The following is a 15,351-nucleotide window of genomic DNA, read 5'->3' on the forward strand; positions in this document are numbered from 1 at the left end:
AATAATAGTAGCAGGAAGCCGGGCAGTGGTGGTGCACGCTTTAATCCCAGCACTTGGGAGGCAGAGGCAGGCGGATCTCTGTGAGTTTGAGGCCAGCCTGGGCTACAGTGCAAGTTCTAAGAAAGGCTCCGAAAGCTAAATAGAGAAACCCTGTCTCAAAAAACCAAAATAATAATAATAATAATAATAATAATAATAATAATAATAATAGCAGGAAGATGGAAGTCTGTGTCCATAAGGGCTTCAACAAGTCCCTTATTCCCAGTCAATATACAACGGTCATGTAACATGGCCATAAAAATGATGTCTGTTGCTTAAAGTCATTGAGATTTTTTTAAAAAATATTCTTATTGAGAATTTCATATAATATATTTTGATCGTATCCACTCCTCTTCACCTATTCCTCCTATATCTACCCCACTTCCTTAGCTACCCAACTTTTTGTCCTCTTTTTTTAATCCATCAAGTCCCATTTCTCCTGTCCATATACACTTCAATGCAGGGCTCTCTGAGAGAGTGTGGTTATTTAACTGCCCGTGGCACAAATAGATCTTGACTAAAATAGAAATTGGCACAGGAAGTAGGGATTATTTTTCCATGGTTGTCTCTATATACACACGTACTATATATCCTTATTTTATTTTACAATTGTATTTTACGTGTATGGGTGTTTTTCCTGCATGTACCACATGCATGCCTGGTACCCTCAAAGGCCAGAAGAGAGCATTGGATCCCAGAACTGGAACTACAGACAGTTGTGGGTCACCGTGTGGGTGATGGGAATCAAACCCAGGGCCTATGAAAGATCAGTCAGTGCTCTTAACCACTGACCCATCTTTTCAGCCCCACACCCATATCCTTTAAAAGAGATTTTAGAATTTATGTGTATATATGTGTCTGCATATATGTACATATATGTACATATATTCATGTGTACCACTGGCTTGCCAGGTGCTTGGAGGTCAGAGGGCAGCACACTTGCTGGAACTGGAGCTATAGGTTGTGAGCTATCTGCTGTTGTGCTGGGAACTGAAACCAGGTCCTCTGCAAGAGCAATAAGCATCTGAACCACTGAACTACCTCTTCAGCCCCCATATTGACCATTTTTCTCCCTCAACTTTTGCCAAATACTCCACCTCCTCTATTATGCATTTAGCTATATAGTATCACAGTTAATAACTTTGTATTTCATTTTAACCATATTTAGGTCTTGTATAATTTGCCTATTAATAGCAAAAATAGAAAATCAGCAAGCATTCACATTATTATGACTTTTTTGCTTTGAGCTGAGTTGTGTGTTGCAACCATTATAGATCTAAAGATCTAATGTACTAAGTGCATTACTAAGGAAATATTTCTTCTATTGATGGAAAGGTATAGATCTACATATCCAATGTATTAAATATACTACTTACAGGGAATGTTTCTATTGCTGGAAAGAAACACAAAGTTACATTGCAGACAGATCATGCAAATACAGAAATAAATAAAAATGGGATAAACTGTAATTAATCTAATCATTATTCACTTCTTTAAAAGCTGATAAAATGATCTATTTATATTCCACTTTTCTCTCTAGTTAATGATGATACCATCTACTAGTCTCACTTTCTCTTTTTATTCCCATCTCCTACCTTTTGATATATCATAGAGGGGTTTTTAAATGCATCTCATATGTAGCAAATAGACAGTAAAGTTTGCTGATTATTTTTTATAAAGGAAAAACACACTCATGTTCTAAAAGGCTTTAAAGTTAACTTCCTTTGTAATTTGTTCATGGTTAAGCTTGCTGTTGCCTTTGATCTCAGAAAATCCACAGGTACTACAGCAGAACAGAGTAATGCATGCGGCAGGTAGTTGACAACACAGATGTTGGAGTGTGATGTTTTAGCCATGGCTGATGCAGAGCTGGCCACTGAAAAGCAGGAGGATCAGCTAGCTCTGCTGACCTTTACACACCAGCTGTGGATTAACTTCCATGTCAACGGAGTACCATGTGGTTTTCAGCCAACAGAGATACAATCCATAAACAATGAGAGATGTTTAGATAGTGGTTTTTTTTTTTTTCTTATCAACCAACACAAGCTGAAATTTGGTCTACAATCTTTGGGAAAGATGGGTGATTTACTCTTGTACTTTGGCTTGTCCCCATCTGACTCTTAAAGAGTGATGGTTAGCTTTTTTGCTAGCAATTGGAGTTACTCAAGGGGGAATTGCCTAACTGAAAGGAGGAAGTGATGCTTAGCAGTCAAGTGATCTAACCGAATGGAAAAAACCTGGTGATTATTTAATATTCGAATGCAATGTTTTCAACTTGATGTTTTAATATAAATCAGGTTTCCTGACATTGTACAATCTTCTCTGAAGGATCAAGTTTCAGAATATAATGTTTGGGGCTTTTCCCAAAGATTAGACAAGCACAACTATTTGTTTTTAATTCTCAGGATAAAATCCCCCAAATTAACTCCCAATGGCTTTTTCTTATACTTCCCTTTAGCCACAAAACAGTTACATGGAGATTGAGGGTTTTTTTGTACAATTTGAAATATTATATTTTCTTGGTTACTGATAATCTATTTGCAGTAATTCTTAGCTGGACCATTCAGTTTGTGTAGACTCTTCAGTCCTCATATAGCAACAGAATACACAAAAGGCTACAACAATCTCAAGCCATGCTTAACTGGTTGACCATTTTTCCACATTTTAGAAATTACCAGTGGTCAGACTGCCCAACCACTGTCAGCATTTTTTTGTTCTGCAGAACAGCTCCTAAAGTTGAGAAATCCTGTCATTTTATAATTTTTTCTTCTTCCTCATAAACATTCATTGTGTGTATATGCGTGCGTGCACACACCCACACACCCCTATGGATGGTCCTTCTCTCAAAGACATAAAATAAAAATATATATAAAGTAAATTTAAATTGAGTCACTTGAGCTTTCCTTTCTTCAAGAAAAGTAACTGTTTCTTTGTAGAGGATCTGGATATATAGACCAAACTGGCCTTGAATTCATAATTCTGACTCGGCATCCTGAGTGCTGGAATTACATGTGCACATCAGAATACCTGGCTCTTCACTTCTTTTTAAAATATACTTTTATATATTTTAAATAAAATGACATCACCTCTATGCTCCCTTTACTCCCTCTGGCATCCTATTTATTTTAATGTAAAAGTGAAAATCAACATGGACCCACTCTTTCATTGACATACCAAGATGCTTGGTCTTTACTGCCGCCATGACCCAACCTTTCTCAGCGCATGTTTTGGTTCCATGAACCTTCTCTAATCTGTTATTGGGAAGAACATAGACCCTATTGCTAGAGAATGTGGATTTATCACTGACATACTTCTCCATTAACTGTAGGATCCTAGTTTATCAATTATCTTTCCTTGGATAGTTTTGTTATCAACAAGATCGAGATTAAAATGGCTACATTGTGATGTTGCTGAGGGAGTACCTGAGGTACATGTAAAATGTTTGGCATAGTAGTAGGTGCTCAATAAATGTTTGCTATTTCTATTATTATCGTTTGCCTTAGGTGATATTCTTCCCATCCATGATGATACCAGCTGACTCACCCCAAAACCTGTGTTCACAGCTCGATGCATTACCTAGACAGTGAGGGCTGTAACTGATGGACTCATTGGAACAACCCTCTGGGAAAGAGACAGGCTGTCTGCTAGCTTGATTCACCCTTTAATAACAAGTTCAATAACACAGACACAGGGAAAGCATACTGATTTCAACATCGAAGCAAGTTTTAATAACTATTTCTACAAGCTATCCCCAGATCATCTTCTCCCGCAAACTATTCATATACAATAGCTATGAGTATTCAAATTCCATAAACAAGATATTGCAAAAGCCAGAAAATCTAAGAAAAGCATGTGTAGCCTTATTTTCTCATCTGACATTTGTTACTAAAGACAGATCTCGATATCTGTTACTAAATTCTAAGAAATAAATGCTGAAAGAGCTATGCTGGCAGCTGGCAGCTGGGAGCTGGGGGCTGGGGGCTGGAGGCTCGGGAGCAAAGAGAAGGAAGTTCTCAACCAAGAAGCACATTGCACTCGTTTTCCATCTCATAGCCAGAATAACACAGGGTAGATCTCTATTTTGGGAACTATGTTGGTATCTATAGAAAACTGGAGAAACATTCTTGGAGCAACAGAGAGACATTACTTAATACCACTTTGTTAGAAACATATGTTCAAATTCCATATAACTGAGGTCTCCCTCTAGCTCAAACTTTGCTACAAATAATTAAAACTGTGCACACAGTATCTTACTCATGTTAATAATACAAAAAAGGAAGGTTGAATGAATGGACTAATGCCTAGGGTGCAACAGGAAGAGGCTGGACCTTTCTCCAGGGGAAACTTTTCTTGTGGTACCATGTGTGCATCTAGGAAGGCCTTATTTGCCAGAACCAACCTTCAGTGCTCTAAGGATCTTGGCAGAATAAGGGCATAGAAGTAATGTAAGGGACATCTGAGCTCTCATTTCATCTAGTCCCGCCAAACTGCCCACATAACATCAAAATTGGTGATGAGAATTGAAAAGATTCAACACTAGATGAAGTCAAAACAAGATGAGTCTGCATGTCTCCTTCAATTCCATGCAAAACACACAAACCAGAACTGGAGGGTGGGACATGACCACTGTGAGACCCTTCCCCTGCCTTCACCCTTTTGAGTGCTGTACTTTATTTTCTCTTCTGTTGTCTCCACACTTTCCCTTCTCTGCAGCAGGGCCTCTGCCCTTCCCTCTGCTCTTTCTTCCTCATTACCAAAGGTTAATAGTTAGAAATATTTGTATCCCCGGTGATGGGGCAATCATAGTTGCTTTGAGTTCCCAGCAATGGGAGTAGTTTTTGTGGTTTTTTTTAAGAACTTACAACTACTCTAGCAGTGATTTAGACTCTGTCTTGCACTGCTGACTACCCATAAAATATTGGGTGTGATTTCACTATTTGGGGATTACAATTTCTAGGATTTATATTTCAGGAAGATGGTAATGGTGGTGAGGAAAATGCTGTAGTAAAAACAAGCTATTGTCTATACACATAAGATCTATTTGTGTGGGCATTTAAGCAAAATAATATATGGACCCTAAGCAGGATATGTATTATCAGACACATATTTGCTAGAATTCAGTTCAAAATTCACAAGGGTTGGCTAGAGCAGACCATTTCTGGCAGTAAATAGATGTTTTTCTTTCCCCTTTTATGGACTAGGACTAGCAGTGTTAGCCAGCATCATCATAGGGGTTTAGGTCTCTGAAGTCATCCCTCCTGCTTCCAAATAACAATAGGATGAATACACTAGGCCAGGCTATCCCTATTGGTTCATACCCTGCTCTCCATCCCTAGGGCAATCAGGATCCTCTGGTCTGTAAAAGTAGCAGAAGAATAATTTTGTCTCTGGCCTTAAACTAATTCCACTGTGACATTGCATAGTTCTAAACGTTTGCATTCATTTGTTTATTCATTCAGTAAACTGATCTTGAATGCCCACTCTGCCAAGCACGTGCTAAATGCAGAGTGCTACCCTAACTCCAATCAGTCTAATGTTCCTTTGTAGGAATAATCTCTGATCACCTTAGGCTGTTCTGCTGATAAACTGGAATACACTTCCATGCCAATACTGTCACTAGTAAGTATTGAGTCACTGTCAGCATCATTATCTCCTCCATAAAAAAAAAAAAACACTCTCCTTTTACATAATGCTAAATGTTAAAGATGAAACAAAACTGAAGAATGATGAGCTACTCTTTGATTGCTCTCTTGTTAGGGGAGGGTACAAAAACTGATTCTTGAGACAGCCTGGTATTAAATAAGAGAAGATTACCACACTTGGAGTCAGACGGCATAGATCTGGCTTCAGCTTCTGAATCTGAAGGACAGTGCTGAAATTATTGGAGCTCCCATTGTTTATCCTAAAATGAGTCCCAGACAATTCTTGCCTTCCCCTCTTCTGGCATGGCAGAGGGAAATATGAAATAAAGCAACATAACAATGTTTGTAAAAGTGCCATGAAAGCCATGAAGCTCCACGCAAATGTGACCTATCACTAGCAAGCAATCTTCAGAATTCTTTTTAGAGGGCTATGCCATCATAGTTTCCTCCTCCTTTCTTCAGAGGATGGAACACATACAGTCAACCAGCAATACCGGGGCATTCGGCAGCATACACTTGTTTCTTCATGACAGAGTGAGTTAGAAGTTTTCCTTGTTGAAAATAAAATGGACTCCACGAGGGCCGGACTCAGAGTTGGAGATGCTCTGTTTGTTGAGGGTGTTAGCCAAGGCTTCAGGGCCACAGAGGAAAACTCCTATTCTGGTGCTTTGGAGAAAGGAGAGAAAGTTTCAGGCTTTGGCATGAGTTGGACAAGGAAGTAGGTGGGTACATTTCCTATGAAGTAGAGCAGAGCGCCTTCCATTCTTATTTTTTCCACAGATGACACAATGTCCATATTACTCCCAAGGATGGGGCTTAATCTGATTGTAGGGACAGCTGGGAAACCCCAAAGTGGTTGACACCCCCAGAAAATGAAATCCAAGCAGAGTTTTCAGAAATTTCTACCACAAGGATATCATGGCTCATATGTGAAGCTACAGTGTACTTTCCTGTAGGACTCTAGCCACACCCTCCAAATCTTTCTAGTATTTTAAAATCAATAACAAACCCTCACTGGGTACCCCAGCTCTGACAGCAGATTCATCCCTTGAAGTCTTATAGTTGAAATCCTTGCTTTTCAAAATGTGTTCCCATGGCATTTTAAAAAGCATCATGTTTTTAATAGTGCAGGTTCCTGGGCCCCACTTCACACCTAATAAATCGGAGTCTATATGTAAAAACATCCCAAGGTAATTTATGTGCGCATCCAAGTGTAGGAAACAGTGATCCAAACAAAACAGGTGAATCAAACCTGGGGCCAATAGGCCACATGCATGTCAGAATAGCTATGCCTAATATGGAAAGCTCATGAGTTGTTCATGTGTTCTAGGAGACAGGGGAATTTTCTCAAGGTTTCATGATGGATAAACTGTAGTGACAAAAGAAAGAAACTTGTGTCATCTGTCAACTGATGATTTGACTCAGACACTTGAACTGAAAGTGAAGGGATAATATTCTTAATAACAAGCATAAGCTGTACTCACTACTTAAATACATACACTAGTGAAATTTGGGCAATTAAAATAAAGAAATGCTATAGTGCAGCTTGGCTTAGGACGTTGAGAGAATTACTCTCCATGTAATTTTGCTGTGATTTAAAGATTGTTTCTTAAATTCAGAGACATGAGACATCTGTTGGAGAAGAACTCAACCCCATTACAGTATTATGGAACTGTTTATGCCAACTTTTGAACTATAAAGTACAGTCAGTGCTCAGGAGCTGCTGCCCCTGGCAGACCACAAGCTTCAAGAACACTTTAGTGGAAGACTCCTTACTTAGGGTGTTGACTTGCAATTGTCTTGAATTCATTATCCCAGTTGGGCCGTCCATACAGAGTCTTTTGTTTTAGGCCTGTGATCACATCTTTCTCCTCATCGTGGTGTACAGCAAAGTGATTGGCCTGAAACAAAGGATATACATTCAGAAAAAAGAAGCATGGTATAACAGACATTTCACAAATCAAGCTCTTACCACTCATCGTACACACACACATACATACACACACACACACACACACACACACACACACACACACACACACACACACACACACACACACACACACTGGTTAGGATAAGAAGGAATGCTATTCAGGAAGAAATGGAATGAAAGTGTCCTCTATACCCATCTGCTATCCAGATACAATGCTAGACATATAGATATCAATAAGTCAGTTCTTTATGAGACAATGGCATAGTCAATGGTCAGTAACTCCCTTTACAGAAGGTGCCTTTGTAAAAGTTCAGGTGTAAGGGAGACATTATTTGAAGCAAGACTCCCCCTGCATTAAAGAGCAAAATCCTCTTTTGCAATCCAAACAAGGCCAACCTAAACTTGAAGGCAAAAGAGAAAAGGAAATAGAACATAAAGATGAGATAAACATAGAATAAGAGGAACTGTCTGTGAATGAGATGCAGCCTTTATATGTTACAGAAGCCCTGTCCCTAGAGACAGCTGCCTACCAACCTTCACTGCTGGCCCAGTTAGTGTGGGCAGGGAGCAGAAAATTTGAAAGATGAAATTCAAACGCTATGACAGGAAATCTCCCAGCTGCTCGTAACTATGAGTTCCATTGTTGGATGAAGAGAAATCAGCCCCAGCCTATCAGTAAGTGATCTAGACCTGCAGCTGCCTGTGACTCATGGCAGGGTTCAAGATGAACCAATGGCCGTGACTTTGAATGGCCATGGAGCCGGAGGGAAACTGATGACAGTAACACGATTACCTCTTCTTTCCTGGTGCTAAGCTAACAAAGCTGAAAGGAAAACTGAAGACAATAAATATGCTTAGCTGTTCCTCCTTCCTGTCTTAGACACATCCTGACCTCAAGGTCACATAGAGCAAGTTTGGGCTGACTGTAAGGCTGAACCAAATAATACTAAAGTTAACTATTTCCTCCTTGCTTGACTCCACAGTATTGCTTTTGCCCTTAAGGTCCGTATTGCCCTCTAAGAAAAACAAGTTCATACTACAGGGAACCTACCTTCGATCCCATTCTTGTTGCTCTCACAAAGTATGCTAAAATCTACTTAGGAAAGAAAAGGTTTATTTGGCTCACAACTCCAGATTCCAGTCCACCATTGTGAGAAGGCAAGGTGGAAGGAACTGGAAACAGCTAGTCATACCCACAGTCAAGAGCTGAAAGCAATAAATGCTCCAATGCTGCTCGCTTTCTGCTTCTACCTGGCTTTCTCCTGTCCTATATAGTTCAGGGCCCCTTGCCTAGGGAATGGTGCCACTTACAGTGGGCAGCATCTTCCCACACCAATTAGTAACTGAGACAATCCCCCACAGATATGCCTCTAAGCCAATTTGATCAAAATATTTACTCAATTGATATTACCTTCCCAGATTGATATTTAAAACTATTATAGGCCTTAATGAGGTTTCACACAGCGTTTTATAACTTTGTCAATTATAAAATGCTTATATTGCTAAATGTTCCTTGTGCAAGGCTATATTGCATTCAGTTGGAGACAATTGACTTGATTTATTTTAGTAGTCTCCAAATATTTTTCATCTCACATATTAATATGCATATATAATATATTCAAATTTCTTCATTATATATATGCTGATTTATTTATTATTAATAAGCACAAACTGCTGGGAGTCGCTGAGTGCAGGCTCTGGAACATTCAGACTGCCATTTACTTGTTGGATGCCTTTATGCAAATAACCTACTCAGTTCTAGGCTTTTGATTCTAATTAGACAATAAATTTGACAAATAAAATTAGGTAGTCCATATAAACACTAAAACCAATGCCTGGGAGCCGGGCAGTGGTGGCACACACCTTTAATCCCAGCACTCAGGGAGTAGAACCAGGTGGATCTCTGTGAGTTTGAGGCCAGCCTGGTCTACACAGCGAGATCCAGGACAGCTAGAACTGTTACAGAGAAACCCTGTCTCAAATAAATAAAGAAACAAACAACAAATGCCTGGAACAGAATTCAGACTCTGCAAAGGATTAATTGTAGGACCCCAAATCCATAAATGCTCAAGTCTCTTACTTACTTTAAATCTTTAGATTACTTAATGACACTTCAAACAATGTAAATCCTATGTAACTAGTTGTTATACTGTATTGTTTAGGGATCAATTACAAGAAAAAGACTGCATATGTCCAGTATGGTTACTTTTCTCCCAAATATTTTGATTAGGTTGATGGAATATACAGAGCAAAACCTCAAGTATATGGTGAGCTGGCTGCATATAAATTTATTGAATATATCAGAAAACATGCATAACATATAAATTAAGGACTATGTACAACGGAGAAGCATAGATTTTCCTCCCCATCACCATTTGATGGCATTTATCCATCTGCTTTGAGATTCCTGCTCCTGGTGGGAACAGTGCTCTAATGTCAACACAAGCCCCTTAGTTAGGAACCGAGTCTCAATGGTCTAAATATCTGATGGTGATACTGAGTGACTGAATGGGAGCAAGCTGGGTCACTTGAATCCATCAGCTGTCCTTGGGAAAAAAAACAACATGCATGGAACCTATCATTATGTAAAAGGAAGCCAGCGAGCTCTGGACACCAAGAAGGACCCGAGAACTGGATTCTTGTCCTCACCTGAGACTCATCCCAGCCAGTAAGGTAGATGTTGTAGCTGAGGAAGTCAGCATTGTTCCTTTCCTGCATCTGGGTCTCCAGCAGCTGCAGCAGGTCTGCAAACCACTCAAAGGCATGTGTGTCCCTGCACAGCCAGTAGAAGTAGATCTGAAGAAGGAGGGGCCACAAATCAGATCATATAGGGGACAGTCTTTATCAGCATCAACAAATGGGTTTCTAATGCTCTAAACTTTCCCATGAAGCCCAGAAGGCCTAGAAACAGGTTTTCAGAAACCTGGTGATATTTGTCATTGTCTCAAGACAGGGTCTTTAATACAGCCCAGGTTGATTCCAAACTCAGGATTCTCCTGTTTCTGCCTCTCAAGTGCTGGGATTGCAGGTGTGTATTACCACACTGTGGAGACTTCATAGGCTGATTTATATAAACCTTCTCGGATTGGTCAAGCAGGTAGATCAGGAAATAAATAGTCTGGGAAGCTGCTGGAGAGCTGGCTCAGTGGGTAAGAGTACTTTCTGCTCTTCCAGGGGATGAAAGTTCTGTTCCTAGCACCCGTGTTAAGTGGCTCACAACTGCCTGTCACTCCTGGTCAAGGGCATCTGCACTCTTCGAGCCTCTAGCGGCACCTCTACATATGTGGCACATGAACACACACACACACACACACACACACACACACACACACACACACACACAAATAAAAATAAATAAATAAAAGTAAATCAATAAATTGATGGTTCAGCTAACATAGCTAACCCTCCTCTTGTGGCTCTCTAGCCTTCCCTCTGCCAGCTGCTGTTTCTCTCCCGGAATCCATGGCTTCCTATGTATCTCCTCTGAGAATGGCCCAAGGAATCAACAGTGGCTCCTATAGGACATCTTCCCTGCCTGGGACTGCCAGACCCTCCCAAGCTCCTAGGGAAAAAATTAGTTTTCCTCATACCATTGTCACATAGAAAAGAGGTAAAATAGAACAATGAAAGTGAACCAGTCTTGACAGTTACTAGAATAATTTGAGGTTCACAAAGATGTCTTTCATCAAGTAATTGACATGTAACAATCCCCTGGGAATTTATCCCCAAGAGACATCCATAGGCAAATAAAAAGTTCTGTGTCTCCTGTCCTGTCCTGCTAAAAAGCAATATTGAAGAGCTGAAAATTGAGTCAATATCATTATATAATCTTGTATCATTACATAATGAAGGATGATAGAAAAGCTGTTTTCTCAAATTTGCTAAATTGATAATACTGCTACACAAATACAGCACATTGCTTTTGCTAACCGGTCTGTTTACACACAAGCACATTAACTTACCCGATCACCCACCGAGGAGAAGCCTGCCTCTCCGCAATCACTCAACTTTTTTTCTCACTGTCCTTCCCCTGATGTCTGAAAGCCTTGCTTTTCAGCATGCTATCTAGTCCAGGCCTTCCAGGAAATAAGAGGAACTTACCTTTTTGAGCCTCAGATTTGTGGCATTATTGCAATATTTGTACCAGACAGACTTGAGAATGGAGGCGAAAGGCGTGACTCCAATCCCTGCTCCCACTAGCATTACCACTTCGTAGCTGAACACGTCTTCGCTGGCTGTGCCAAAGGGCCCATCGACTGCTATCCTGGATGGAAGGGAAGGGCATAGTTGGGGGTGTTTCTTCATCTGCACAGGAAGCAGAATGCATGGTGTTGTTGGAGATGTGCACTAGGCCGAGTCTGCCGAGGTAGTGTATGTATGGGGGGACCTCTATAAAATGGCTTTCATGTTAAGTCATCTAATGCCACCAATGGGGCTGAAAGTAAAAATATGAATGATTATCCAACTGAAAACCGTTGCTGGCTTACCATGAGCATTTTTTCATTTTCTTGCTCTTTTTTCCCTCTCCACATAACACACACGCACGCACGCACGCACGCACGCACGCATGCACAAACACACACACACACCTCTAGATTTATATTTATTGTTTGTGTATGGATGTCTTGCCTGCATGTATGTCTGTGTACCAGGTGTATTCCTGGTGCTCATAGAGGCTAGAAAAGGACGGTGGGTCCCCTTGAACTGAAATTAGATAGTTATGAATGCTTAGAATCAAACCCAGGCCTTCTGGAAGAACAGCCAGTGCTCTTGATGGCTGAGCCATCTCTCCAGCTCACATTTGTCTTTTGTTATAGAAAAGTATATTTTAAAGTATATTTGATCTTTTGGTATATTATTATTATTATTATTATTATTATTATTATTATTATGTGTGTGTATGCCAAAGCACACATGAGATCAAAGGGCAACCTTCAGGAGTTTATCTTCTTCAACCATGTGATCCTGGGGGACAGGGATTGAACTCAGGACATCTGATCTGCACAGCTCTCTTACCCAACAAACCACATAGGAAGCCCCTTGGTTTTTAGTTTGTTTGGTTGGTTTTGTTTTTGTTTTTGTTTTTGTTTTTGTTTTTGTTTTGTTTTGTTTTTAAAAAACAATCTCATGTAGCCCAGGCTGGACTCAAAGTTTCTATGTCATCAGGGAGAACCTGAACTACTGATCCTCCTGCTTCTACTTGCCAAGTACTGGGATTATAGGCATGGGCCCCATACCTGGTCGGGCAATCCAAATTTGAAATTCCTAATTGCATTACACATTTAAGTAAGAATTTTTACATAATAACATAGCGTTAAGTTGATAGCATCACTTTCCATTTGGTTATTCCTTAAACAACTCAAACACCTGTTCTTTAGCTTCTACTGAGTCCCCAGGACTGTGTTAGACAAGTGGAGCGAAGGAGGCAAAGCAAAAAGTACTGTCAAACAAATGACGGCATTTAAAATTCAAGACGATCTCTGATATCATCTTTGCTGGTCAGAAAAAGTTAATATAACTTGGTCTTGACCTTTACATATTTAAAGAAAGTTGAGGGTGTTACTAATATTTGATCTCAATGCTTTATAGTTTACCTAAGATACCTAAGCATATGCATAAATACACCACATGCAACGGAAAACAGACACAACCATATTCTTTGAAGCACTGTGCTTTGTCACTCAGATCATATGGTGAGACAGGGAGGAATCACAACTATTTAGCACCATTTCTCCCAAACTCGTACACATTTGCAGTATGTGTTCTGTACTCACTTAGGTAGTTTCCAGGCATCTTGGAACTCTTGCTTATCACAGCCACAGGCATTGAATAGTCCTTCTGTCCAGTCTCCCACAATACGGATATGGATGCTAAAAAAGTCTTCCTCAGGAGCAGAGGTCAGGGTGAATGGGTGCCATTCCAGCTTGGATACCTTGGGGCACTTGACAAAAATGTACTGTCCTACCTCCATCTTGAATCCCTTCTTCTTCATCTGAAGCTCAATGGTTTTAAAAGGGTGAGTGACCACCTATAGAAGAAAACATAACCCTGGAAATTACATGTCACCCAAACATTTGCATTTTCAGGGTTTACATGGATAAAATACTTAGTTAAGATGCCCTGTCTGTGTTTCTTATTTAAGGACCAACACAGAAGCAGATATATCTGTCATTAGGATTTGCCCTCAACTGTAGCCCCTGGCTAATGATGAACTGAAGCATGGACACAAAGTCCGAGTCTTCTCTCTTCAGCCTGAGACAACTCCAACACTCCCTTGCAGGACCAGCTGACATTGCAGCTGTAACCACAACGTGAGCCCAGTCAGCCCTTCTCTCTTCCTCATTCTGTCTTATGATTTTTAAGGTTTTTTTCCTTGTTTGTTTTGAAACATGGTTCCTGCATGTAGACCGGGGTAGCCTGAAACTCTTGATGTAGCCCAAGCTGGCCTTGAGCTCATGCTCTCCTACCTCAACTTCCTGATTACTGGGATCATGGGAATGTGCTACCACATCTTGTTTTACTTTCATTGTGAGTACAGCCCCTGAGAACACACTCCTAATAAGGGTTTGGTATACAGTTCTCTGTTTCACAGTCTTTACAGGAAATCAGTCTGTTGTGATTTCTCTCTCTCTCTCTCTCTCTCTCTCTCTCTCTCTCTCTCTCTCTCTCTCTCTCTCTCTCTCTCTCAGAAGCTAAAGAAGGTACAAAAAATAGAAAAAAAGTTTTCTGTTCATTCTTTCTGTCTTCCCTGGTCACGAGAAAGGACATTGGCAGCTAGAATATAGAGATTTCACTGACTAGTTATATTGCAACAGCCCCCAAATGAAGCTAACCATTTTGTCTGTTCTTGTCCTGAATCACATCTTAATGTGCCCAATTCCATGGGCTGTTTCTACATTTCTCCTCACTTAGGGAGGATGCTATCCCAAGCCAGGTACCATATTTACTCTCCATATACACAACTGTCCATAGAAGGTCTGTTTGAATGATCCAAATTGAGCAAATGCATAGATAATTCTAAAACAGAACAGAATAAGGGAAACAGAAAGTAGATACTCTTTCTTATCAGAAAGATACCTCCACTCCCAAGTTTATTTCAGCACTACAGCTATGCTCTAGACCCACCACGCTAACTGTGCAAACAATGACTGGATGAAGAAAATGTGATGCATTTACACAGTAGACAGCTATTCAGCTTCAAAAGGGTGACACATCTTGCCACATGCAACAAAAACCTGAATGACATAAGTGAAATAAGCCAGATACAGATGCAGCATAATCTCACTCATATGATGAATCTGAGTTCAGCTCATAGGAATTGAGTATAAAAGGGTGGTTACCAAAGGATAAGGAGAGTGGGGTGGAAGAAGACATAGGAGTTCTTAGGTACTGAGCTGTAGTCAGGTCAGATAAGTAGGTTCTGCTGTTGTGGTGCTCATATGTTGCATATGTCAAGTCTTCTAGAAGACTTTGGATATTTTTTTATTCAAGAAATTTTTATTCATTATACATACCAACCACAGATCCCCTTCTCATGCCTCCTCCTGCTCCCCACCCTAGCTTTTCCCCATCCCCAGCCTACCCCCATCCCCTCCTCCAAAAGGGTAAGGCCTCCCATGGGGAGTCAGCAGAGCCTGGTGCATTCAGTTGAGGCAGGTCCAAGCCTGCATCAAGGCTGAGCAAAGCATCCAGACTTTGGATATTTTTATAAGAGTGAAATCATATATGGTTGAGTTG

General features: G+C 40.3%; 1 protein-coding gene across 1 annotated transcript in view; it reads right to left on the reverse strand.

Moving 5' to 3' along the window:
- Positions 1-3,740: 3,740 nt before the first annotated feature.
- Positions 3,741-15,351, reverse strand: part of LOC114701319 (cytochrome b-245 heavy chain) — a 38,259-nt gene continuing 26,648 nt past the window's right edge. Inside the window, exons 9-13 of the mRNA XM_028881407.2 lie at positions 13,389-13,642; positions 11,716-11,878; positions 10,264-10,410; positions 7,458-7,582; positions 3,741-6,347 (exon numbers count right to left, since the gene is read on the reverse strand). Of these exons, the coding sequence (XP_028737240.1) occupies positions 6,221-6,347; positions 7,458-7,582; positions 10,264-10,410; positions 11,716-11,878; positions 13,389-13,642 (816 nt within the window). The 3' untranslated portion in view covers positions 3,741-6,220. The remainder of the gene's footprint in view (positions 6,348-7,457; positions 7,583-10,263; positions 10,411-11,715; positions 11,879-13,388; positions 13,643-15,351) is intronic.

The sequence above is a fragment of the Peromyscus leucopus genome, chromosome X (assembly GCF_004664715.2).
Source record: "Peromyscus leucopus breed LL Stock chromosome X, UCI_PerLeu_2.1, whole genome shotgun sequence".
NCBI classification, from domain to species: Eukaryota; Metazoa; Chordata; class Mammalia; order Rodentia; family Cricetidae; genus Peromyscus; species Peromyscus leucopus.